General features: G+C 53.6%; 2 protein-coding genes across 2 annotated transcripts; one reads left to right on the plus strand and one right to left on the minus strand.

Annotated features, from left to right (window-relative positions):
* The first annotated feature begins 3,588 nt into the window (after positions 1-3,588).
* On the plus strand, positions 3,589-14,746 carry PRCC (proline rich mitotic checkpoint control factor). The gene is made up of 7 exons (XM_063176307.1): positions 3,589-4,113; positions 5,504-5,551; positions 7,996-8,568; positions 10,576-10,671; positions 11,536-11,679; positions 11,937-12,002; positions 13,302-14,746. Exons 1-7 carry the CDS (start codon positions 3,664-3,666, stop codon positions 13,386-13,388), a joined length of 1,464 nt encoding a protein of 487 aa, XP_063032377.1. The 5' UTR covers positions 3,589-3,663; the 3' UTR covers positions 13,389-14,746.
* Positions 14,729-23,600, minus strand: SH2D2A (SH2 domain containing 2A). Its single transcript, XM_063176171.1, has 7 exons — positions 23,558-23,600; positions 22,468-22,714; positions 22,252-22,341; positions 21,373-21,544; positions 18,237-18,350; positions 16,919-17,512; positions 14,729-15,743 (listed from the first exon to the last, which is right to left on the minus strand). The coding sequence occupies exons 1-7, from the start codon at positions 23,598-23,600 to the stop codon at positions 15,621-15,623; spliced, it is 1,383 nt and encodes a 460-aa protein (XP_063032241.1). The 3' UTR covers positions 14,729-15,620.
* Positions 23,601-26,687: the final 3,087 nt, after the last annotated feature.

Below are 26,687 nucleotides of genomic sequence, written 5' to 3' on the forward strand. Positions count from 1 at the left end.
TTGGAGCAGGCAGAATGGATGGAAAACAGAGGAAAAAGGGGGTAAAGACATGCAAAAAGAGGGCGAAATAGGACAAAAAATGGTGTAAATAATGTGTAGAGCAGTGCAAAACTGCAATGGGAAAAATAGGTGTAAAACACTGTAAATAACTAGCGTAAAACAGCACAAAAATGGTGTAAAAACCATGAAAACAGTGTAAAATGATAATGGGAAAAACAGGTGTAAAACAGTTCAAAAAGAGTGTAAAACAGCACAAGAATGGTGAAAAAAATATGTAAAACAGTGAAAAACTAGAATGTGAAAAACAGGTGTAAAACAGTGTAAAACATTGCAAATAACCAGTGTAAAACAGCACAAAAATGGTGTAAAAATACCTAAAGCAGTGCAAAACTATAATGGGAAAAACAGGTGCAAAGCACTGTAAATAACCAGTTTAAAACAGCAAAATGGTGTAAAAAACGTGTAAAAGAGTGCAAAACTGGCATACAATTGTGTAAAACAGTGCAAAAGTGGTTTTAAACTCATGCAAAACCAGTGTAAGAATGCAAAAGCAGTGCAAAACAGCACCAAAATGGTGTAAAAAACATGTAAAAGAGTGCAAAATTATAAGGGGGAAAACAGGTGTAAAACAGTGTAAAACACCGTAAATAACCGGTGTAAAACAGCACAAAAATGGTGTAAAAAACATGTAAAACAGTGTAAAATGGTAGTGGGAAAAACAGGTGTAAAACAGTTCAAAAAGAGTGTAAAACAGCACAAAAATGGTGTAAAAAATGTGTAAAACAGTGCAAAACTGGAAGGTGAAAGGCAGGTGTCAAACAGTGTAAAACATTGTAAATAACCAGTGTAAAACAGCACAGAAATGGTGTAAAAATGTGTAAAGCAGTGAAAAACTAGAATGTGAAACACAGGTGTAAAACAGTGTAAAATACTGTAAATAACCAGTGTAAATAACCATTGTAAAACAGCACTAAAAATTGTGTAAAAAATATGTAAAACAGTGCAAAACTATAATGTGAAAAACAGGTGTAAAAGAGTGTAAAACACTGTAAATAACCAGTGTAAAACAGCACAAAAATGGTGTAAAAAACATGTAAAACAGTGCAAAATTGGCATAAAATGCTGTAAAACAGTGCAAAACTGGCATAAAATTGTGTAAACCAGTGCAAAATTGGCATACAGATATATAAAACAGCTCAAAACTGGTTTTAAACCAATGCAAAACAGTGCAAACTCTATGTGACACAGTAAAAAAAACAGTGTAAAGATGTCAAATTTGCTGTAAAAAAAACAACATACATGGTGAAACTGCGTAAAACAGTGCAAAATGTGCAAAACCAGTGTAAACCCAGCATAAAATGATGTAAACCTGGTGTAGCAGCATCCCTAAAATTTGGAGTAAATAAATTGTCACCTTCTGTCCCAAGAAATTAGGATTAAATAAATTTTCACCTTAATCTCAATAAATGGGATTAAATAAATTGTCGCTTTAGTCCCAGTAAATTGGGATTAAATTGTCACCTTAGTCTCAATAATTTGGGATTAAATAAATTGTCACCTTAGTCCCAATAAATTGTGAATAAATAAATAAATTGTCACCTTAATCCCAATCAATTTGGATTAAATAAATTGTCACCTTAATCTCAATAAATTGGGATTAAATAAATTGTCACCTTAGTTCCAGTACAATTAGATTAAATAAATTGTCACCTTCAGTCCCAATAAATTTGGATTAAATAAATTTTCACCTTAATCTCAATAAATTTGGATTAAATAAATTGTCACTTTAGTCCCAGTAAATTGGGATTAAATTGTCACCTTAGTCCCAATAAATTTGGATTAAATTGTCACCTTAGTCCCAATAAATTTGGATTAAATTGTCATTTTAGTCCCCGTTTCAGACCAAACCTGGGTGCTGCTGTCCCAACCAAACCTGAGTTTAAACTCAGATTAAATTTTCTAAAACCAGAACCTCCACCCTGCCCTGGCAGTTGGGGTTCCTGGGCTGGGCTCTTTTTTTTTCCATCTCCTTGTGCTTTCCTTGGCTTAATTTCTCCTAACGAGCTGCAAATAAAACAAATAAACAATCCGCAGGGTCAGGGCTGACAGCAGGATCCTGTTCTGGGGGTGAGAACAGAACCCAGGAATCTCCACCTGCTATGGAAAAATGGACAAAGGCCCAGGGAAATGAGGATTTGTGCAAAGCACCAGGCACTTGTTTTTAAAATATGAAAAGTTTAATGAAGGGGTTATAAAAATAGTAATATAATTAGAGAAATAAAAATTTGGACAATTAGGGTTATGATGAGACATTAAAAATAAAGAGTTATGGACAGTTCAGGTATCTTTTTTTGGGTAAAATAAGCCTGAAAAAGGACACATGTTAACAGAGGATCAACTTTTAAAAGTAATCGTTTGTCGCATATTCATACATTTCATACATGATATATAAATTCTATTTAAACAAAGGATTTTGTTTGGTCAATGTTAACTTCTTCTTAATCTTAACAGTGTCTTTAGGGCTGAGCAAGGTAGGAAGAAGTTAGTTTTTTCTAATAATGGAGCAATAAATATATATTTTTAAAGATTTAGGTGTTTTGTGGCTGTTATTTTGGTGTACTTTATTTTTCTCTTTCAAAAAGTATTTTACATAGCATAGTTTCTATTTTAACATTATGTTATAACCTAAAACTATATTTAACACACTACTTAAGCAAATACAAATACAAATACAGCATAACTTTCTAACATAACACATACAATATTCATTTTAATATTTGAGAAAAGCCAATCAAAATACACATTTTTTACATGGAGGAAAACGGAACTCGTGTGTCCCAGCTCCTGGAATCCTCCCGTGCTCCCCAAGGCCTCCATGCCTATTTTTAATTCTGTATTTTTAACACTCCTCAGGCCAGGAGGGGTGGGACGGGGCTGGATTTCACAGTGCTCCAAACCACGCAGGGTTCAGGCTACACTCCTCGTTTATCTCCGTTTGGCTTTCATCATTATTATTACTATTAATTCAGCTTTTTCATTTATTACCTATAACAATTATTTGGTGCTGCTACTTTACAGTCGCTCTGCTGGGTGTTGGGGACCCAAATTCCAGCCTGGTTTATTGCTTTATTAAGGCCAGAACGAGCTAGAAGGAGGCCAAAAGCATCAAACCAAAAATCAGCAAAGTGCCAGGGGGATAACCCAGCTCCTGGCCAGGCTTTTGCTGGGGCTGGCAGCACCGATCGTGCCCAAACCGTGCCAAGAGGGGAGGATGGCAACGCGGCCTTGTCCTGCTCCCGCCGCGTGGCAGCACAGACTACATTTCCCGTGATGCCTCGCGGCGGAGCGCACAGGGAGGCGGGCACAGCGCTGCTCGCGGTGCACGCTGGGAGTTGTAGTCCTGCGCGGCTGCAGCGCGGGCAGCGGGGCGCTGCCGGCAGCCATTACCGGGAGCGCGGAGCCGCCGCCGTCGCTTTGCCTCGCTCCGCGGCCCCGCTGCCGCACGGGGAGGGGCCGCCATGGCGGCGTAGCCTCGCCCCCGCCCGCCCCTTCTTCCCCGCTGCGGGCGCTGAAGGCGCGGCGGCGGCGCGGCCTAGCGCGGAGGGTGGATCCCCGGCCTCGCGTAGCGGCTGCTGCCCGCCAAGGGCCGCCCTCCCCGGGGCCATGTCCCTCGTGGCCTACGCCAGCAGCGAGGAGGACAGCGATGCCGAGGAGCCTGCGGGCGAGGAGGAGGAAGCCGCCGACTCTCCTCCATCCACAGCCGAGCAGCCTTCATCCCGAGGGCTTTTCGCCGCGCTGCCCCCGCCCAGAGCCCCCGCGGTACCCCCGGCCTTCCTCATGGGCCCCCCGGCCACCCTGAGCGGCTTCGGCAGCGCCCCGCCGGGCCAGGCCGGCACCGAGAGCGCCCCAGAACCGGCTGCCAGCGGGGACGGGGCCACGGAGCCCCCCCGGGCCAGGGGGCTCCTCCTGCCGCCCCCCAGGAACGCGGGCACCGCCGCCTCCCCCCTCGGCCCGCCCCCCGCTGCCTCCCCCGGGGCGGGTTTGGGCCTCCCCAAGCCAAAGAAGAGGACGGAGCCGGTGCGGATCGCGGCGCCCGAGCTGCACAAGGGGGATGTGAGTATGGATCGAACCCGAGCCCTTCCCTTCGGGGGTGAAACTTCTCCCCTAGCGGGGCTCTTCCGTCGCTCTGTCACACCGAGGTGTACCGGGATCTATTGTTGTGTCATCCTCGGGGAGATTTGTCCTGGCTGCCTGCCCTAATGCTAAAGCGCTTTGCAGAATTAAACTGATATAGAAACCTTATTTATAATCAGAATGCAGCCAAACCCAGATTATCTGCACCCTTCTTATTCCTGGAGTTAACGAGTTGATGATGTGGAGCTGCAAGGGCGTTGTAGCCCAAAACCATCTTTTGTTTCCTGTGCAGGTGGTGGATTTTTCAGCCAGTTTATTGCTTATTTGTCTAAAGGCTTTCAGGCGTCTTCTAAACTTTTTGGTGACCATTTCCCTCTCATTTTGTGGGATTTTTTTTTTTTTTTTGTAATTACTGTGCCTTGCAGGCTTGTGAACCCAGACAGTGAGAGCAGGGGAAGGCAGGTCTATTTCCATCTGGTTTTTAAGTTGGGATCCCTGCTGATGAGGTTTCATCCTCTCCCCACTGGTGAGGACAGAGGATGAATTTCCTTTGGGACAGCACTGTCACAGAATCATGGAATGGTTTGGTTGGAAGGGACCTTAATTCCCGTCTTGCCCCACTCTCTTGCCATGGGCAGGGACACCTCCCACTATCCCAGGTTGCTCCAAGCCCTGTCCAGCCTGGCCTGGAACCCTTCTAGGGATCCAGGGGCAGCCACAGCTTCTCTGTGCACCCTCACCACCCTCACAGAATAATTTTTCTCTAATATCTCACCTAAACCAGCATTTGGAGTCCTGGAGTGGTTTGGGTTGGAAGAGACCCTTAAAACTCACCCTGTTCGCAGTGCCCACAGGCAGGGACAGCTTTCATAGCCCAGCCTGTTGCCATGTGGAGGTGATGGTTGTGTCGCTGGTTTTGGTGTGGCAGGAGTGCCTGTGCCTGTGGGAAGAGCTGAACTGGGGTAATTTCCATGGGGACTGGTGGATTTATAAACATTGTCCATGAAAAGTGGCCTGGCAGCATTTGGGGGAGCCCAGATGAACTCAGTGCTGTGTTTGGGGGGGTCACAGAAAGAGGAGGAGAGGATAAAGATAGCTTTTCTGCTGCCAACCAGGCTTTCCACACAAGTTTTAACCAGATATTTAGCAATTTCAGCATTTTTGGGAACAATTCTCTGTATCCCTGCAGGGAACTTTGCATCCTTTGTGTGGTTTGTGCTTCCCCTCCAGTAACTCTGTTGTTGTTTGTCCCTGACCTGTAGCTGTGCAGTTCTTCCCTCCCTTTGGGTTTATTTTCCTGGGATTTATTAGCATGACTTTTTTAGTTTGATGTCTCAAGTTGTGCTGAGCTCTGGTTTTTCTCTCTCAGTCAGATTCAGAGGAAGATGAACCAGCAAAGAAAAAAAATACTCTTCAGGTAAATAACAAGGGCACTTGGTTAAACAATTGTCATGGGAAAAAGTGTTTGACTGCTTGTGCAAATCATCCACTCTGATCATCTCATGGCTTTAGGGATATTCCTGAAATCCTGTGGGTTTTCAAGTCCTTGCTTTTGAGCACTTTCACCTATTTAAGTCTTGGTGAAAGAGGCATTAATTTGGGAATTGGGCAGATATTTTCAACATTTCTCTTCAGAATCCTCTTGGCTTTTTATGCAGTGTACTCAGAGTGACCAAGCAGTGAGAAGCCCACAAGAAGTGTTAGAATTGGGGGGATAACTGGCAGTAAGTCATGAAAAGTGAATAATCTGCCTTTTATCTTGCTGGGATCCATTTGTCCACACTGATCACCTTGGGCAGATATTTGCAACAATTCCCCTCAGAATCCCCCTGGCTTTTTGTGCAATGTATTCAGAGTGGCCAAGGAGTGAGAAACCCACAAGAAGTGTTAGAATTGAGGGGGATAACTGTCAGGAAGTCATGAAGAGTGAATAATCTCCCTCTTTTCTTTCTGGGATCCATTTGTCCACACTGATCACCTTGTGTAAATTGTCCACACTCTCCACACTGATTACCTCATGCCTTTAGGAATATTCCTGAAATCCTGTGGGTTTTCAAGTCCTTTCTTTTGGCACTTTCACCAGTTTAAGTCTTGGTGAAAGAGGAAGTGTATTCAGAGTGGCCAAGCAGTGAGAAACCCACAAGAAGTGTTAGAAGTGAGTGGGATAACTGTCAGGAAGTCATGAAGAGTGAATAATAATCTCCCTCTTTTCTTACTGGTATCCATTTGTCCACACTGATCACCTTGGGCAGATACTTGAATAGAGCAGATATTTGCCACGTTTCCCTTCAAAACCCCCCAGACTTTTTATGTAGTGCAGAGTGGCCAAGCAATGAGAAACCCATGAGAAGTGTTAGAATTGGGGGGATAACTGTCAGGAAGTCATGAAAAGTGAATAATCTCCTTCTTTTCTTTCTGGGATCCATTTGTCCAAACTGATCACCTTGTGTAAATCATCCACACTGATTTCCTCGGGCAGATAATTGAATTGGACAGATATTTGCCACAATTCCCCTCAGAATCCCCCAGGCTTTTTGTGCAATGTATTCAGAGTGGCCAAGGAGTGAGAAACCCACAAGAAGTGTTAGAATTGAGGGGGATAACTGTCAGGAAGTCATGAAGAGTGAATAATCTCCCTCTTTTCTTTCTGGGATCCATTTGTCCACACTGATCACCTTGTGTAAATTGTCCACACTCTCCACACTGATTACCTCATGCCTTTAGGAATATTCCTGAAATCCTGTGGGTTTTCAAGTCCTTGCTTTTGGGCACTTTCACCAGTTTAAGTCTTGGCTAAAGAGGCACTAATTTATGAATTGGGCAGATATTTGCAACATTTACATTTCCCATTTACATTTGGCAGAGTGGCCAAGCAGTGGGAAACGCACAAGAAGTGTTAGAATTGAGTGGGATAACTGTAAGGAAGTAATAAAAAGTGAATAATCTCCCTCTTTTCTTACTGGTATCCATTTGTCCACACTGATCACCTTGGGCAGATATTTGCAACAATTCCCCTCAGAATCCCCCTGGCTTTTTGTGCAGTATATTCAGAGTGGCCAAGCAGTGGGAAACGCACAAGAAGTGTTAGAATTGAGTGGGATAACTTTCAGGAAGTCATGAAGAGTGCATAATCTTCCTCTTTTCTTGCTGGGATCCATTTGTCCACACTGATCACTTCGTGTAACTCATCCACTCTGATCACCTGGTGGCTTTAGGGATATTCCTGAAATCCTGTGGCTTTCAAGTCCTTTCTTTCTCACCAGTTTAAGTCTTGGTGAAAGAGGAAGTGTATTCAGAGTGACCAAGCAGTGAGAAACCCACAAGAAGTGTTAGAATTGAGTGGGATAACTGTCAGGAAGTCATGAAGAGTGAATAATAATCTCCCTCTTTTCTTACTGGTATCCATTTGTCCACACTGATCACCTTGGGCAGATACTTGAATAGAGCAGATATTTGCCACGTTTCCCTTCAAAACCCCCCAGACTTTTTATGTAGTGCAGAGTGGCCAAGCAATGAGAAACCCATGAGAAGTGTTAGAATTGGGGGGATAACTGTCAGGAAGTCATGAAAAGTGAATAATCTCCTTCTTTTCTTTCTGGGATCCATTTGTCCAAACTGATCACCTTGTGTAAATCATCCACACTGATTTCCTTGGGCAGATAATTGAATTGGGCAGATATTTGCAACAATTCCCCTCAGAATCCCCCTGGCTTTTTGTGCAGTGTATTCAGAGTGGCCAAGCAGTGAGAAACCCACAAGAAGTGTTAGAATTGAGTGGGATAACTGTCAGGAAGTCATGAAGAGTGAATAATCTCCCTCTCTCCTTTCTCTGATCCATTTGTCCTGCACGGACATCACCAGGGACGCAGCGAGGGCTCCGGCTTGTCCGCTCTGCTCCCTCAGCCCAAAAACACGCCGGTGAAAGAGACCAACCGCTTGCTCCTGCCCTACGCCTTCTCCAGGAAAGCAGGAGAAAACTCCTCTGACTCCAAGCCTGCCAAGCCCCCCAGCTCTTCCTCCAAGCCCAAAGCCGTGCCCAAGCCGGCCGTGCCCACCACCCCATCCCCGTCGGCCATCAAGGCGGCGGCCAAGAGCGCGGCGCTGCAGGTGACCAAGCAGATCACCCAGGAGGAGGAGGAGGACAGCGACGAGGAGCTGCAGCCAGAGAACTACTTCTCCTTGTCGGACAGGAGCGAGCCTGGCACCGTGGGCACCGAGCCCTACCTGTACCCGGGCTCGGAGGAGCCTCCCCCTGGCACGGAGCCGCAGCCGCAGTTCCAGGACGCGGCCGCGAACGCCCCGCTGGAGTTCAAGACGGGGGTGGGCTCCAGTGGAGTTCAGCACAGCTGGGCACCCAAAGCCACTGAGGACTACAGCAGCCAGCCCTATGGGCAGTTCCCCTCTGCCTATGGAGAGCCTGGGGGGTACTACCAGGTGGGTTTGTTGGCCAGAGGGGAGGGGAGGGCTCTGAGGAGGTGATTGGGTGGCTCCAGTTGGGTGCTGGGTGCTGCTGCTGGGAGTGCGGCCTGTGTGGGGTGCCTGGGCAGGGAATGCAGCCTGTGTGGGGTGCCTGGGTAGGGAATGCAGCCTGTGTGGGGTGCCTGGGCAGGGAATGCAGTCCTTAGAGCTACCTGGGCAGGGAATGCAGCCTGTGTGGGGTGCCTGGGCAGGGAATGCAGCCTGTGTGAGGTGCTTGGGGCTCAGGGCAGGGAATGCAGCCTGTGTGGGGTGCCTGGGCAGGGAATGCAGCCTGTGTGAGGTGCCTGGGGCTCAGGGCAGGGAATGCAGCCTGTGTGAGGTGCCTGGGCAGGGAATGCAGCCTGTGTGGGGTGCCTGGGGCTCAGGGCAGGGAATGCAGCTTTTGTGAAATACATGGGGCAGGGAATGCAGCCTGTGTGAGGTGCTTGGGGCTCAGGGCAGGGAATGCAGCCTGTGTGGGGTGCCTGGGCAGGGAATGCAGCCTGTGTGAGGTGCTTGGGGCAGGGAATGCAGCCTGTGTGAGGTACCTGGGGCACAGGGCAGGGAATGCAGCCTGTGTGAGGTACCTGGGGCACAGGGCAGGGAATTTAGTCTTTGTGAGATACCTGGGACACAGGATGCAGCCTGTGTGAGGTGCCTGGGCAGGGAATGCAGCCTGTGTGAGGTGCCTGGGGCACAGAGCAGGTAATCCAGCCAATGTGAGGTACCTGAGCAGGGAATCCAGCCTGTGTGAGGTACCTGAGCAGGTAATCCAGCCAATGTGAGGTACCTGAGCAGGGAATCCAGCCTGTGTGAGGTACCTGGGGCACAGAGCAGGTAATCCAGCCTATGTGAGGTACCTGAGCAGGGAATGCAGCCTGTGTGGGGTGCCTGGGCAGGGAATGCAGGCTGTGTGAGGTGCCTGGGCAGGGAATGCAGTCCTTAGAGCTACCTGGGCAGGGAATGCAGGCTGTGTGAGGTACCTGGGGCACAGGGCAGGGAATTTAGTCTTTGTGAGATACCTGGGACACAGGATGCAGCCTGTGTGAGGTACCTGGGACATGGAGCAGGAAATGCAGGCTGTGTGAGGTACCTGAGCAGGGAATGCAGCCTGTGTGAGGTACCTGGGGCACATAGCAGGGAATGCAGCCTGTGTGAGATACCTGGGGCACAGAGCAGTTAATCCAGCCAATGTGAGGTACCTGAGCAGGGAATGCAGCCTGTGTGAGGTACCTGAGCAGGGAATGCAGCCTGTGTGAGGTACCTGAGCAGGTAATCCAGCCTATGTGAGGTACCTGAGCAGGTAATCCAGCCTGTGTGAGGTACCTGGGACACAGGGCAGGGAATCCAGCCCAAGCTATCTGGCACAGGGAGCCACAGCACTGAGCACAAGGGGATTCCTACAGCATGAGAGCTGCAGATGTTCTTTGCTGGACAGATGTTTGACAGCTGCACTCCTGTGAAAATGCCCTGCATGTGAGGGTGCATAGTCAGGGCTCACTGGAGCTGGTGTCTGAGCTCTGCTTGTTTCTAATAATTCTAATAAATAAAATTATAGTTTATAGAATTATAGTAAATAGAATTCTAATAAATTCTAATAAATCCCAGACTAGTTTGGGTTGGAAAGGACCTTAAAGCCCATCCAGTCCCAGGGTTCCAACCTTCCACTATCCCAGGTTGCTCCAGGCCCTGTCCAACCTGGCATTGAGCACTGCCAGGGATGGGGCAGCCACAGCTTCTCTGGGCAGCTTGTGCCAGGACCTCAGTGCAAGGGCAGAATTGGGAAGAATTCCTTCCCAATATCCCATCCTGGCAGTGGGAGGCCATTCCCCTTGTCCTGTCACTCCTTGTGAGAAGCCCCTCAGGGTGTTTGTTGCTTTGTCCCACTTGATGGAATCAGCCCACTGGGGCAGTCTGTGCCTGGTGCCACTCCAGGATTGCTCTCATGCCAAACTGGTTTCCATTTCCCTGTTTCCCTGCCAGGATTACTACAGCAGTGGGTACTACCCTGAGGTGGAACCAGCCCAGGCCTCACCACAGGAGAGCAGCACCGACTCCTCCTTCATCAACGACGAAGCGGTTGGCACCCCATTTTCTGTCCCCAAATCCTGTGCAGTTTGGCTTTGAGCTCTGCCAGAACTCAGGAGCCTCTTGGCAGCCCCACTCCTGCCCCCCAGCACTGCCTGGGTTTCCAGGGCTTTGGGCTGGGTGGTTTTTTCTGGGGGGCCTCGTGCTGTGTTGTGGGCATGTGTGGGTCCTGCTCCAGCTGGGTCTGCAGGCCCATCAATACAGAATAGAACCAATTGTTGAGGTTGGAAAAGGCCTCCAAGACAATCACCCAGCACTAAACCATGTCCCCAAGTGCCACATCCACGTGGCTTTTAAATCCTTCTGGAGGTGGGGACTTCACCACTGCAGCCTGCACAACCCTCAGGGTGGAGGAATTTTCCCTATATCCAACCTCATCTAACCCTGGCACAACTTGAGGCCATTTTCTCTTGTCCTGTCCCTGTTCCCTGGGAGCAGAGCTCACTGGTTGTCCCCTCCTGTCAGGGAATTGTGCAGAGCCAGAAATGTCCCCCCTGAGCATCCTTTTCTCCAGACTGAGCCTCTCCTGGTGCTCCAGCCCCTTCCCCAGCTTTGCTTGCTTCTCTGGACATGCTCCAGGCTCCTCAATCTCTTGTCATGAGAGGCCCCAAACTAACCCTAGGCATGGAGATGCCAGCACAAGGGATGGGCACTGTCTGGAAACAGCAGCAAATGCTGCTTTCTGCAGAGGAAAATGAAATTATAACCTTGATGCTGAGTAGTTTTAGATACTCTCATGTACAACAACGCTGAAAATCTCCAAAAGATCAAAATCCCGGCTGGAAAAGTGTTTTTGCTGTGCCTGGTGTGAGGACAGTGCTGGGTGTAATTGCAGCTCTTGTGTTCTTCCTCCAGTTCAAACGTCTGCAGGGCAAGAGGAATCGTGGGAGGGAGGAGATCAACTTTGTGGACATCAAAGGTGACGACCAGCTGAGCGGGGCCCAGCAGTGGCTGACCAAATCCTTGACAGAGGAGAAGACCATGAAGTCATTCAGCAAGGTGAGGGTGAGGGAGCCTCTGCTCAGTGCCCAAATCCTGCTGGAGCTGTGCTGGGTGCTGGGCACTCACCAGGGAGGGTAAATGATGACATGTGAGAGCAGAGGAGTTCCTCAGAACACAGCGTGTGGGTGGGGAGGGCCAGCCAGGAAGTGTTTCAGCCCCAGGAATCTGCAGTTTAATGGGGAACAAATGCTTGGGATGGCTCTGTGCAGGCACCTCTGCAGGCTGAACAATTCACCTCTTCCTGCTTTTTCCAGAAAAAAGGAGATCAGCCCACAGGACAGCAGAGGAGAAAACACCAGATCACATACCTGATCCACCAGGTGAGTGCCCTCCCTGTGGTGTGTGAGCTGGTCCAGCAGCACTGCAGGGCAGCACAAGGCTGGGGACCAGGGGCTGGCCCTGAGAACCCCCTGGTGAGACCCAATGGGGTCAGAAGTGAGTCCTGGCCCTGAGGGGATCCCAATCCTGAGGTTTCAGCTTTGCTTTGCCCTTCCTGCACGTTCTGAGGCTCTGGGATCCTGCCCTGGATTCTGGCCCGGGACTGAATCTGAGGGGCTCCCAGTCCTGAGATTTCATCTGAGGGGCTCCCAGTCCTGAGATTTCATCTGAGGGGCTCCCAGTCCTGAGATTTCATCTGAGGGGATCCCAGTCCTGAGATTTCATCTGAGGGGCTCCCAGTCCTGAGATTTCATCTGAGGGGCTCCCAGTCCTGAGATTTCATCTGAGGGGATCCCAGTCCTGAGATTTCATCTGAGGGGATCCCAGTCCTGAGATTTCAGCTGAGGGGATCCCAGTCCTGAGATTTCAGCTGAGGGGATCCCAGTCCTGAGATTTCAGCTTTGCTTTGCCCTTCCTGCACATTCTGAGGCCTTGGGATCCTGTCCTGGATTCTGCTCCGGGGCTGAATCTGAGGGGCTCCCATCCTGAGCTTTGGGCTGAGGTTCTCCCAATCCTGAGCTTTCATCTGAGGGGCTCCCAGTCCTGAAATTTCAGCTGAGGGGATCCCAATCCTGAGATTTCAGCTGAGGGGATCCCAGTCCTGAGATTTCAGCTTTGCTTTGCCCTTCCTGCATGTTCTGAGGCCCTGGATTCTGGCCCGGGACTGAATCTGAGGGGCTCCAATCCTGAGCTTTGGGCTGAGGGGCTCCCCATCCTGAGCTTTCATCTGAGGGGCTCCCAGTCCTGAGATTTCAGCTGAGGGGATCCCAGTCCTGAGCTTTCATCTGAAGGGCTCCCAGTCCTGAGCTTTCAGCTTTGCTTTTCCCTCCCTGCACGTTCTGAGGCCCTGGGATCCTGCCCTGGATTCTGCCCCGGGCTTGGCTGCTGAGCCCATCCCCACGAGAAGCTGCTTTTCAGCATCAATGAAATGCCAGTGCATCCCAATTAATCCAGGCCTGTGTCAGGATGATTGTGCAAACCCCTGTCCCCACGAGAAGCTGCTTTTCAGCATCAATGAAATGCCTGTGCATCCCAATTAATCCAGGCTTCTGTCAGGATGATTGTGCAGAGCCCTGTAACGAGGCTTCTGGGCTGAAGGGCTCCCTAATCCACACGAGGCAGGAATGCTGCTGAGTCACTGAAACACAGAGGGTTTAACAGCATCCTCTCCATCTCTGCAGGCCAAGGAGAGGGAGCTGGAACTGAAAAACACATGGTCTGAAAACAAGCTCAGCAGAAGGCAGACTCAAGCCAAGTACGGATTCTGACACATCTGGCCTGCTTTTTGGCTGCTGTCACCTGCTGTGTCCGGGCTCTGCTGGGCTCCTGGAGATCAGCCAGGCCCCAGCATGGGGCTGGGAGGACACTGCACTCCCTGGCCTGGCAGAAGAAGGGGCATTGCAAGCAGGTCCTGAAACTCCAGCTGTAAATCCTTCCCCTCCCTCCTTGTAAATGTGGAAGGTTCCAAGGACGGTCCCGAGGCACCACGGGGAACGTGCTGGGTGTGAGGCTGCAGCTCCTGTGCTGAGGGAACAGGCTGGGCCTCCTGACCCTTCAGCAGAGGCTCAATAAACTCCCAGTTCCCACTTTGCTCCTCTCTTGGACTTGCTGTGCATTGAGAATGTCGTTTTTCCTTTCTAAAACACGGTGAGTTCCAAGAGCAAGCCTGGCTTTGGAATTTTTAGTTTGGTCCTTACCTTTAAGGTGTCCTCACAGCTGTTTCCTCGTGTCTGGGCTGCTCCAGCACTCCTCTCACGTCAAGAATTTTGAAGAATTTTGATATCCTGGTTTTTAATTGGGTGTTTTTGCTCTGGGCTCCACAGGCTGAGCCCTGCTGAGGGGGCACCCCTGACCTGCACCACACGTGGAGGGAGGGGAGCTTCTCCTGCCTGGCACACTCAGGGCTTTGGGTTACCCTGAGCCATGTGTGCATGTATATTTTCCTTCCTTTTTCCTCCTCTTTCCTTCTCCCCCAGCCCAAGGCCTCCTGTCCTGCCCCAGGCTGTTCTCAGACTCATCAAAGTGAATGTCCCTCGTGTGGCTGCCTGGGGCTGAGCTCTGCACTTTCCTCTGGGCACACACACAGAGGAGAGCTGCCAACTGTAATTTTTTTTTTTTTTTTTTCCAGCTTGTTTGTATCAATTCTGTTTCAATTAAGTGTTGACTTTACCCTCCTGGCTGGGAAGAGGAGACTGCCCAGCCCTAATTTCTTCAAATCAAACCTTTTTTTTTATTTTTATTTAAGGAATTCTGTCAAGGTGATGCGACTGCAAATCCTGTGCAGCTCTGCTGGCCCAATCCATGGATCCAAATCTGTGGCATCACTTTGGTGATGCTGAAGGGAGCAGAGAGCTGGCCTGGTTATTTAACTTATATTCCCACCAATCTGGGTTTTATTTGGCTCAAATGGCCAATATTTGTTATTCTGGTAAGAAGAACTCCCAAGAGGTGGTTTTTCTCCCATGTTACCTCTTAAAAACAGGCAAACCCCCATGACTGAAGTCTTTTCTTAGGAACATTTTAAACTAATCTCATTTTTTAGTTTAGCTCCCTGTATGTTTAGTACTTTGCAGAGCCTGTTTTGAGTATTTGAATGATCAGAATAAAGTTACTGTTGAGTAATTTATTCCTATCTTGTATGTACAGTGAAATCCTCCCAGAAGAGATTTGCTGAAGGAATATATTTCTAAATGAACCCACCCAGCCCTGTTTCCATCACCAGGGGCTCAGATCCTCATCCAGGTACCCTCTTGACCAGGGGGTTTTGCACTGTGGGGGCTGGAGCTGCCACGTTCCCCTTTCCATTTCTCATTGGGGTTATGGCTTGGCTTTAGCACCAAGGGAAGTTCCAAGGGCTCCCGTTCCACTTTCAGCCCTCTGAGACCAACAAAATTCAGGTCTCTGAAAGGTCAGAAGTGAATTTTCCCAGAGATAAAACAGCTGCAATCCCCCAACCCTCCTTTTCCCTCCAAGCCATGGTTTGGCCATCCTGGCTCCCTGTTCTGGGAGCACCACTGGCACTGCCCAGCCCCACTGTGGCTCTCCAGGGTTTGTGCCCCACAGGGCAGCCCTGGGACAGTGGTGTCATCCCACATTTTGTGGCTGAGGAAGCAGGCAGGGCTTGGGGAGGTTCAGTGTGGCATCACTGCAGTTTCTGACCAATTTAATATCCAAGTGCCAAACCCATCCCTGCTTTACCTGTAGCCTTTTTTCCAGTTTCTGGCCAATTTAATATCCAAGTGCATGCACCAACTGTGCCAAAATCATCCCTGTTTTTCCTGTAACAGCCTTTTCCCCTCATTTTATTACCAGAAGTCTCTTGGAATGTGTTCATGGGTAAGGCCAGGCTCCCCCTGTGCTGTCCAGCAGGGTTGGGAAGCTGGAGGAGCAGGTTGGCACTGCCAGCTGGGGCCAACAGCACCTTTGGAGCTCCTCCCAGGGCTAAGGGCTTCCTGCAGTGATGGGGAGGCTGGGATTGCTCCTGCAAGGATCCAGGTGGTTTAGGAGCAGTCCCCAGGCAGCTGCTCATACACATTCTCAGCCGTGGGCTGCAGGTCCCTGGGGCTGCTCCTGCTGTACACGGGGTCATCCAGCTCCAGCTCCAGCTCTGGGCTCAGCACAACCTGGGGGGATTCCCAGGGAGAGGGAATTGAGAGGCAGGAAACAGCACAGGGTTGGTGTTTCACCCTCCCAGCCCTTGGCTTTGGGACAGGGACTCGGTTTTTGTAGGGAATTGGGGTGACAGGATAAGGGGGAATGGTTCTTGCTGCCAGGGATAGGAGGGATTTTGGGGAGGAATTCTTGCCAGTGCCAGAGGGAAGGGTTGGATGGGATATTGGGAAGGAATGGCCTCCTACTGCCAGAGATAGGTGGGATATTGGGAAGGAATTATTCCCAGTGCCAGAGGGAAGGGTTAGGTGGGATATTGGGAAGGAATTCTTCACAATGTCAGAGGTAGGTGGGATATTGGGAAGGAATTATTCCCAGTGCCAGGGTTAGGTGGGATATTGGGAAGGAATTCTTCCCAGTGCCAGGGTTAGGTGGGATATTGGGAAGGAATTCTTCCCAGTGCAGAGGGCAGGGATGGATGGGATATTGAGAAGGAATTATTCCCAGTGCCAGAGGGAAGGGTTAGATGGGATATTGGGAAGGAATTCTTCCCAGTGCCAGGGATAGGTGGGATATTGGGAAGGAATTATTCCCAGTGCCAGAGGGGAAGGGTTAGGTGGGATATTATGAAGGAATTCTTCACAATGTCAGAGATAGGTGGGATATTGGGAAGGAATTATTCCCAGTGCCAGAGATAGGTGGGATTTTGGGGAGGAATTCTTCCCAATGCCAGAGGGAAGGGTTAGGTGGGATATTGGGGAGGAATTCTTCCCACTGCACAGGGCAGGGATGTATGAGATATTGGGAAGGAATTATTCCCAGTGCCAGAGGGAAGGGTTAGGTGGGATATTGGGAAGGAATTCTTCCCAGTGCACAGGGCAGGGATGGATGAGATATTGGGAAGGAATTCCTCTCTGTAAGGGTGATGAGGCCCTGGCACAAGTTGCCCAGAAAAGCTGTGGTTGCCCCCTCCCTGGAAGTGCTCCAGGCCAGCTTGGACAGGGCTTGGAGCATCATGGAAGGTGTCCCTGCCCCTGGCAGAGGGTGGGACAGGATGGGCTTCCTTCCAACCCAAACCACTGCAGGTTCCCTGTGCTCCTGGCGTGGAGCAAACCCCGATCCCCCAGACTCCAGGAGCTTTCACTGGTGTTGGGGCTGAGCTCTGGAGCTGCCTTGGGGATGCACCCACCTGCGTGCCCGTGCTGGGAGCTCCTCTGTCCTCCGTGTCCCTGCTGGGAGCCCCCGAGTGCTGCCTCCTCCTGCAGTCCTGGCTGGAAACGCTGCGGAACAGCGGCCGGTGGGGCCGGCCTTTGGGGGGCAGCGTGGAGAAAGCGTTCTGGGGGGCTTTGGGGGGCCGGGCGGGCACCCCCTGCCCAGCCAGAGCCACCTCGGAGTAGATGTTCTCCTCGGGGCTGCCACGGCGGCTCCAGCCGCGGGCCATGGCGTAGAACGGGATGGGCTCCTCGGGGATGGGGGGTCCCTCAGGGTTGGGGGGTGCCCCTGGCATGGGCTCCTGGGCTTTGCTGGGGCTGGGCTCCATCTGCTCGCGGGGCTCAGCGTAGACGTGGAAGCACATGAGCTGCTGGTACTTGGCCTCGGGGGGCTCGGGGCGGGCGGGCTCCTTGTGCACCCGGGCGTAGGGAGCCTCGGGGGCTGCGGTGCTGCCGGAGGGGCTCTGCACCCGGGCATAGGGAGCCTCGGGGGCCGCAGTGCTGCTGGAGGGGCTCTGCAGCCCCCGAGCAGCCCCCCGGGAGCTGCTCTTGGCAGGGAGAGACGGTGGAGCCTGGGGGGAGATGGGACAGGGCGGAGGTGAGGGTGGGAGTGGGTGTCACTGCATCATGCTGTCCTTGGGCAGTGCCTCCATCCCCCCTGCCCTGGCACAGGTGAGGGTGGCAGTGGGTGTCACTGCATCCCATCTCTCCCATCCTGTTCTTGGGCAGTGCCTCCATCCTCCCTGCCCGTTTTTATCTCCCTGGCACAGGTGAGGGCTGGCGGTGGGTGTCACTGCCCCATCCTGTCCTGTTACCTCCCTGGCACAGGTGAGGGCTGGCAGTGGCTGCCTCTGCATCCCATCCCTCCCATCCTGTCCTTGGGCAGTGCCTCCATCCCTCCTGCCCTGGCACAGGTGAGGGCTGGGGGTGGGTGTCACTGCATCCCTCTGCCCTGTTATCTCCCTCAGGAAGGGCTGGGGGTGGGTATCACTGCATCCTCTTTTCCCCATCCTGTTCTTTGCCAGTGCCTCCATCCCCCCTGTTATCTTCTTGGCAGAGATGAAGGTGGCAGTGGGTGTCACTGCATCCCCCCCTGTCCCATCCTGTCCTTGGGCAGTGCCTCCATCCCTCCTGGCACAGGTGAGGGTGGCAGTGGCTGCCTCTGCATGCCATCCCTCCCATCCTGTCCTTGTGCAGTGTCTCCATTTCTCCTGCCTGTTTTTACCTCCCTGGCACAGGTGAGGGTGGCAGTGGGTGTCACTGCCCCATCCCTGTCCATCCCCCCTGCCCCATTACCTCGGCCCTGGGCGTTTCCAGGGACCCTGGGCTGTGCTCTGGCAGTGTGGACGCTGCCTGGCTCGCTGTGGAATGAGCAGCATCACCCTGTGGCCGCCCTCGGGGCTCCTCTTTCTGCGGGGAGAGCAGAGAGCTGTGGGGATGGGTGCGAGCTCAGGGCACACCCAGCTGGGCGCCGGCTCAGGGTGGCTTCCAACCCCGGCTTTGGTGATGCTTGGATTTCCCTTGGGAAAATCCTCCGGATGGCTGCAGGTGTTGTGTGTCCCTGCCCTGATAATTCCCTGCCCGGTTTATCAATCGTTTCTGCTTTCCCCTCCCAGCGCTGTCTGTCAGCCCTGGAATTCCAGAAGAGCAGGGAGTGATTGGCACATTCAAACCCCTGGGGGGGCATTGGGCCATCCAGGTGTCCTTTGTCCCTTTGTCCCTGCTTGGTGGCTCCCTGCCCCTTCCCTGGGGTTCAAAGGAGCAGCAACCACGGGCTCAGGGAGTTCTGTTGGAGCTGGTGCTGCACTCAGAGAATAAAGCTCTGGATCCCAACCCTCCATCAGAACCGACTCCTTTCCTTCACCATCACCTTAGAGCTTCTCCACAGAGGGAAACCTGAGGAGCAGCCCCTGTTATGGGGGGAAGCTCCATCCCAGCACCACCAGAGCTCCTGCAGGCCTGGAATTGTCTCCATGCATCCAACTGCAGCACCCAGCCAGCCCAAAGTGTCTGTGGGGTGAAACGCCACAAATCCAACCAGCCCAAAGTGTCTGTGGGGGGAAACACCACAAATCCACAGCCCAAAGTGTCTGTGGGGTGAAACACCACAAATCCAACCAGCCCAAAGTGTCCGTGGGGTGAAACACCACAAATCCAGCCAGCCCAAAGTGTCTGTGGGGTGAAACACCACAAATCCAACCAGCCCAAAGTGTCTGTGGGGTGAAACACCACAAATCCAACCAGCCCAAAGTGTCTGTGGGGTGAAACACCACAAATCCACAGCCCAAAGTGTCTGTGGGGTGAAACACCACAAATCCACAGCCAAAAGTGTCTGTGGGGTGAAACACCACAAATCCAACCAACCCAAAGTGTCTGTAGGGTGAAACACCACAAATCCACAGCCAAAAGTGTCTGTGGGGTGAAACACCACAAATCCACAGCCAAAAGTGTCTGTGGGGTGAAACACCACAGTTGCCACTTTTTGGTTCGGCACCAAGAGCCAGACAAGCTCAGCCATGTCCTGTCCAGCTAGATTGGTAATATTTCAATGTGCAGGGGCTCTCAGGACTCTCAGGGGCTCTCAGGACTCTCAGGGGCTCTCAGAATCTCTCAGGGACTCTCAGGAGCTCTCAGGATATCTCAGGGTCTCTCAGGAGCTTTCAGGGTCTCTCAGGAGCTCTCGGGGCTCTCAGGTTCTCTCAGAGCTCTCAGGATCTCTCAGGATCTCTCAGGGTCTCTCAGGATCTCTCAGGATCTCTCAGGGTCTGTTAGGATCTCTGAGGATTTCCCAGGATCTCTCAGAATTTCTCAGAGTCTCTCAGGATCTCTGAGGATTTCCCAGGATCTCTCAGAATCTCTCAGGGTCTGTTAGGATCTCTGGGGATCTCTCAGAATCTCCCAGGATCTCTCAGAGGATCTCAGGATCTCCCAGGATCTCTCAGGATCTCTGAGGATCTCCCAGGATCTCTCAGGATCTCCCAGGATCTCCCAGAATCTCTCAGGATCTCTCAGAGGATCTCAGGATCTCTCAGGATCTCTCAGAATCTCCCAGGGTCTCTCAGAATCTCTCAGGACCTCTCAGGGTCTGTTAGGATCTCTCAGGGTCTGTTAGGATCTCTGAGGATCTCTCAGAATCTCTCAGGAGCTCTCAGGAGCTCTCAGATTATCTCAGAGGATCCCAGGATCTCCCAGGATCTCTCAGGATCTCCCAGGACCTCTCAGAATCTCTCAGGGTCTCTCAGGATCTCTGAGGATCTCTCAGGATCTCCCAGGGTCTCTCAGGATCTCTCAGAATCTCTCAGAATCTCCCAGGATCTCTCAGGATCTCTCAGAATCTCTCAGGGTCTGTTAGGATCTCTGGGGATCTCTCAGAATCTCCCAGGATCTCTCAGAGGATCTCAGGATCTCCCAGAATCTCTCAGGATCTCTCAGAGGATCTCAGGATCTCTCAGGATCTCCCAGGGTCTCTCAGGATCTCTTAGGATCTCTCAGAATCTCCCAGGGTCTCTCAGAATCTCTCAGGACCTCTCAGGGTCTGTTAGGATCTCTCAGGGTCTGTTAGGATCTCTGAGGATCTCTCAGAATCTCTCAGAAGCTCTCAGGAGCTCTCAGATTATCTCAGAGGATCCCAGGATCTCCCAGGATCTCTCAGAATCTCTCAGGGTCTATTAGGATCTCTCAGGATCTCTCAGGATCTCTCAGGATCTCTCAGGATCTCTCAGAATCTCTCAGGGTCTATTAGGATCTCTCAGGATCTCTGAGGATCTCTCAGGATCTCCCAGGATCTCTCAGGATCTCCCAGGATCTCTCAGGGTCTGTTAGGATCTCTGAGGATCTCTCAGAATCTCTCAGGAGCTCTCAGGAGCTCTCAGATTATCTCAGAGGATCCCAGGATCTCCCAGGATCTCTCAGGATCTCCCAGGATCTCCCAGAATCTCTCAGGGTCTCTCAGGATCTCTGAGGATCTCTCAGAATCTCTCAGGATCTGTTAGGATCTCCCAGGATCTCTGAGGATCTCCCAGGCTCTCTCAGGGTCTCCCAGGATCTCTCAGGGTCTGTTAGGATCTCTCAGGATCTCCCAGGTTCTCCCAGGATCTCCCAGAATCTCTCAGGATCTCTCAGAGGATCTCAGGATCTCCCAGGATCTCTCAGGGTCTGTTAGGATCTCTCAGGACCTCTCAGGGTCTCTCAGAATCTCCCAGGATCTCTCAGAGTCTCTCAGGATCTCTCAGGATCTCTCAGGATCTCCCAGGATCTCTCAGAGGATCTCAGAATCTCTCAGAATCTCTCAGGATCTGTTAGGATCTCTCAGGATCTCCCAGGACCCCCCAGAACCCCCCAGGACCCCCCAGGACCCCCAGGACCCCCCAGGCTCTCCCAGGCCCCCCCAGAACCCCCCAGGACCCCCCGGCTCTGCCATCCCAGCACTCACCCGCGGGCAGGGCAGTGCCAGGCTCAGGAGCTCTCGGTAGGGGCTCACCGGGGCCGTGCTGTGGTGCTGCAGCAGCTGGGCCAGCTCGGGGTGGGCACTGCGCTCGCCCAGGATCCCGTAGTGCCCGTCGGGCCGCTGGTCCAGGACAAAGTGCCGGCAGCGATCCCTGCCCCTGGCGGGACATGGCACGGCATGGCATGGCATGGCACGGCATGGCATGGCATGGTATGGTATGGCATGGCATGGCATGGCATGGTATGGTATGGTATGGTATGGTATGGTATGGTATGGTATGGTATGGTATGGCATGGTATGGTATGGCATGGTATGGTATGGCACGGCATGGCATGGTATGGCATGGTATGGTATGGCATGGTATGGTATGGCACAGCATGGCACGGCATGGCACGGCATTGCATGGCACAGCACGGCATGGTATGGCATGGTATGGTAGGGTATGGTATGGTAGGGTATGGCATGGCATGGCATGGGCACAGCCGCCAGGAGGGGAGAGAGCATTGCATGGCACAGCACAGCATGGCACGGCATGGCATGGCACAGCATGGTATGCATGGCACAGAATGGCATTGCAGGGCACGGCAGGGCACAGCATGGCATGGCACGGGCACAGCAGCCAGGAGGGCCCTGAGCTGGCCGCCCCAGCTTTGCTCATCTGTAGGACAGGATGGAATGCACAGCACGGCATGGCACAGCACAGCATGGTGTGGAATGGCACAGCATGGTATGCATGGCACAGCACAGCATGGCACAGAACAGAATGGCATTTCAGGGCACAGCATGGCACAGCATGGCACAGCATGGCACAGCATGGCACAGCAGCCCGGAGGGCCCCGAGCTGGCCGCCCCAGCTGTGCTCACCTGTAGGACAGCACGAAGCCCACGGTGCTCTCGCTGAAGCGCACCAGGAAGCAGCCCAGGGGCTGATCCTGCAGCCGCTCCTCTGCCTCCCTGCGGGAACCACACAATGACCCCGTGCCATCCACCCTCATCCCCTCCCCGCCATCCCGCTGCCCGTCCGGGTGCCCAGCGAGGGGGCACCCGGCTGAACACCCCCCCTGCCCTCGCCGGGCTCACCTGCGGCTGGTGAAGCCGTGGAACCACGAGGGCAGCTCCCCGTCGGGGCCCAGCCGGTGCGCCTGGGTCTGCTGGAACCACAGCCTGGTGCGGGCACGCAGCACCGCCCTCTCCTCATCCTCGGGCGGGCACGGCGCTGCTGGGGCTGCCCAGAAACCTGGGGGCACCTGGGAGAGCATCGGGAGCTCAGGTGAGGACACGCAGCGAGGACGTTCTGCTGACAATGTGTCAGGAGCCTCTGGCTGGCCTGGGTGGCACAGGGACCCTGGCACAGAGCCCAAAATGCCCCTGTGTGGGTTTGATTGTGAGCCATGGAGCAAATTGCCAACCTTGTATGAAGATCAGCAAGCCACAACAGTTTAATAGAATAATAGTGAAGTTATCATAAGGTGAAAAAATAGATTTTAGGGTTTTCAGAATGGGGGTTCAGGAGGCAAGATGGAGGGAACTGGGTGTGTTCAGCCTTTCTGCTTCTTTTTCTTCTTGGCCTCCATCTTCTGCTGTGATGGTGGCACTTTTAGATTGGTTTAGAGTGGAAGCTCACTGTCTGACATAGGTGTTGGAAAGTAATTGGAAATATTGTACAGGTAGTTTTTTGTATAAAGACATAAAACTGCCCCAGGGGCAGGCAGAGTGCCTGGAACTGTCCTGCTGGATGGACCTTGGGCAGGGCAGGAGAAAATTTTTTATAGATAAGACACAATAAACAACCTTGAGACCGAGAAATGAAGAGCCCTGACTCCTTCAAGCGCTGGGCTGGCAAAAGAAACTTCCCAACTTTTCTTGGGGCCACTCTGAGCAGCAGAGACCCTGACACCAGCGCAGCCCCCTGAGGGTGAGGGAGCCCTGGGAGGGTGAGCTGGGTTCGTGTCCACCCTGGTGTGCCCATGTCCTACCCTGCCATATCCATTGTCCCCATGTCCTGCCCTGCCGTGTCTGCTGTCCCCATGTCCTGCCCTGCCGTGTCTGCTGTCCCCATGTCCTACCCTGCTGTGTCTGCTGGGCCGTCCTGGGGGCTGCTCTGAAGCCCCCTGGGCCTGCCTGGAGGTGCTGCTGGATCCTGCCATGGCTCTGACTGTGCTCTCCTCACCGAGGGGCTTGAAGGTGCTGAAGAGGGGCCGGTCCTCGTCCATGGAGTGCCCTGTGCCAGGGAGAGGGGAGAGGAAAAGGCTCAGGGCAGGGGGGTGTTCTTTGGGGAGAGCACTCCAAGACACCCCCACAGGCCCTGCTGTCACCATCAGCTTCACCTTGTGCTCCCCAAGCTCAGGCTCAGCACCCTGATCCTCCCCGGGCTGCAAAATGGGGGGGACAGTGACCTTGGCACCCCAGAGGAGAAAGGGGGACACTGATGTAGGTGTCAGGAGGGAGCACATGAATCCTCCTGCCCCTCTGAATCCTCAGTGTGTCAGCTCAGCCCTGGGAAGGGGTGGGAGAGGCTGAGCAGCTCCTGAGGGGCCTTGAGCTTGACCCTGAGCTGCCAACACGCAGCAAAAACAACGTTAAGGCCCAGCAGAGGCTGGAGGGGGTGGAAGATGCTGGGGCTGGATGGATCTGGGAGGCAAAGCTGTCAGAGGAGTGGGTCGAGGCTTTTCTGAGAGCAAGAGGACCCAGCCACCTTTTCAAGGGGACCCAGCAAAGGCACCCCTTTAAAAGCTCCACCTTTAACCCACAGCAGTGCCCAGCCCAGCTCTGCACCCCTGCAGGCAGGGGAAGGTGAGGAAGGTGTTGACAAAGAGAAACAAAACACCCCAAAACTGCACTAAACCCAGCTTGGGGAGTGCCGGGAAGGAGAATTTGGGGTCAGGTCCTGCCCAGGTCAGGCTGTTGGGGACAATGGCACCGTCCCCAGCTCGCTGTGCATCCCCCTGGGGCAGGATGTGCCTCTGAAACCCTGCAGTGCTGAGGTGGGAACGAGTCAGATCAGCCCTGAAATGGGCTGGGAGTTTTGCTCTGTGTGACAGTTCCGGGCTGAACTTCCCCCTTTGGAGAGGGTAAGATCTGGCAGGAAGGGCTGACGTGGCCAGGGGACCCCAATCCCTCTCTTTTCACCCCATTATTGTGCCTTTTGTCCTGCCTTTGGGCAGGGGGGCATCCCTGCACCTCTTGCTCGGGGTTCACTCCTTGGCTTTGCTGCAAACCCAACCCCAGGCCCCCAAACCCAACCCCAGCTCCCAGCCCAAGGTCCTACCTCTGCTCAGTGTCCGTGGCTGGTGATGCAGGGGCAGGGGACAGGCAGGATGAGCAGGGGACAGGCAGGAGGACGAGCAGCGGACGAGCAGGATGGGCAGGACAGGCAGGGGGACAGGAAGGGAACAGGCAGGGGGACGGGCAGGGGACAAGCAGAATGGGCAGGGGATGAGCAGGATGGGCAGGACAGGAAGGGAACAGGCAGGGGGACGGGCAGAACAGGCAGGGGACGAGCAGGGAACAGGAGGAGGATGAGCAGGATGGGCAGGGGATGGGCAGGACAGGAAGGGAACGGGCAGGGGGACAGGCAGAATGATCAGGGGATGGGCAGGGGACGAGCAGGAGGACAAGCAGGGGACAGGCAGGATGGGCAGAGGGACAGGCAGGGGGATGAGTAGGAACAGGCAGGGGACGGGCAGGGGGATGGGTAGGACAGGAAGGGAACAGGCAGGGGGACAGGCAGAATGGGCAGGGGACAAGCAGGAGGACAAGCAGGGGACAGGCAGGATGGGCAGAGGGACAGGCAGGACAGGAAGGGAACGGGCAGGGGGATGGGTAGGACGGGCAGGGGACAGGCAGGAGATGAGCAGGGGATGGGAAGGGGACAGGCAGGATGGGCAGGGGGACAGGCAGGGGGATGAGCAGGACAGGAAGGGAACAGGCAGGGAATGAGCAGGATGGGCAGGGGACAAGCTGGACGGGCAGGATGGGCAGGGGGACGGGCAGGGGACAGGCAGGGGATGAGCAGGATGGGCAGGGGACAAGCAGGGGACAGGCAGGGGGAGAAGCAGGACGGGCGGGGGACAGGCAGGACAAGCAGGGGACAGGCAGGGGGATAGCAGGGGGCAGGCAGGAGGACAAGCAGGGGACAGGCAGGGGACAGGCAGGACAAGCAGGGGACAGGCAGGGGGATGGCAGGGGACAGGCAGGACAAGCAGGGGACAGGCAGGAGCACGAGCAGGGGACAGGCAGGACAAGCAGGGGACAGGCAGGAGGACAAGCAGGGGACAAGCAGAGGACAGGCAGGACAAGCAGGGGACAGGCAGGACAAGCAGGGGACAGGCAGGGGACAGGCAGGACAAGCAGGGGACAGGCAGGGGACAGGCAGGACAAGCAGGGGACAGGCAGGAGCACAAGCAGGGGACAGGCAGGACAAGCAGGGGACAAGCAGGAGGACAAGCAGGACGGGCAGGGGACAGGCAGGGGGATGGCAGGGGACAGGCAGGATGACAAGCAGGGGACAGGCAGGAGGACAAGCAGGACGGGCGGGGGACAGGCAGGGGGATGGCAGGGGACAGGCAGGAGCACGAGCAGGCTGAGGCAGCCCCGCCGCCCTGCCCTGCTCTGCCTCTGCTGCCGGCCGCAGGCAGGAAGCAGCGACCAAAGCTGCAAGAGGCTTCATGTGATGGGGAAACGTCACAGGAAGGTGGCATGGTGGCCCTGCGGTGACAGGCAGGTGACAGCAGCAGCCTCGGCACTGGCTGGGCTGTGGCCAGGAGAGCATTGAGGCCACCTGGCCACCGGCAACGGTGTCATTGTCACTCTTGTCCTGTCTGCATCCTGGGACTTGCCACTGATGGGAACAGCGAGAGCAGAGCTCGGAGGGGACAGCAGGGATCAGAGGGGACAGCAGGGATCAGAGGGGACAGCAGAACTCGGAGGGGACAGCAGGGATCAGAGGGGACAGCAGGCTCGGCGGGCCCAGGCTCACACCCTGAGCCCAGATTCTGTCCTGGCACGGTGCAATCCTGCACCATCCCCTTCCTCACACTCTGCGTGCCAGAGCTGGGCCATTCTGGGCCGTTCTGGGCCATTCTGGGCCGTTCTGGGGCCATCAGCAACCGAGCTGCCAATGCTGTGGCTGTGCCACCACGTGTCCTCTGCCACTCTTACCCAGCTGGTGCCAGGGCAAGGGCGGTGCCAGCCCCAGGGCAGTGCTGCATCCCATGGATGGGGAATTAGGGCAGGGCCAGGCTCACCCATGGCACCATGACAGGGATGGGGGGGTGTTGTTTGTTGGGGGTTTATTTACA

This window comes from Melospiza melodia, chromosome 25 (assembly GCF_035770615.1).
Source record: "Melospiza melodia melodia isolate bMelMel2 chromosome 25, bMelMel2.pri, whole genome shotgun sequence".
NCBI lineage: Eukaryota > Metazoa > Chordata > Aves > Passeriformes > Passerellidae > Melospiza > Melospiza melodia.

Coding starts and splice junctions, on each gene's coding strand:
- PRCC (XM_063176307.1), top strand. CDS start 3,664: ATGTCCCTCGTGGCCTACGCCAGCAGCGAGGAGGACAGCGATGCCGAG. Junction 4,114..5,503: donor CCGAGCTGCACAAGGGGGAT/GTGAGTATGGAT, acceptor TTTCTCTCTCAG/TCAGATTCAGAGGAAGATGA. Junction 5,552..7,995: donor AGAAAAAAAATACTCTTCAG/GTAAATAACAAG, acceptor GGACATCACCAG/GGACGCAGCGAGGGCTCCGG.
- SH2D2A (XM_063176171.1), bottom strand. CDS start 23,600: ATGGACGAGGACCGGCCCCTCTTCAGCACCTTCAAGCCCCTCG. Junction 22,342..22,467: donor CACGGCTTCACCAGCCGCAG/GTGAGCCCGGCG, acceptor TGGTTCCCGCAG/GGAGGCAGAGGAGCGGCTGC. Junction 15,744..16,918: donor CTCCCAGCACGGGCACGCAG/GTGGGTGCATCC, acceptor GAATCCCCCCAG/GTTGTGCTGAGCCCAGAGCT.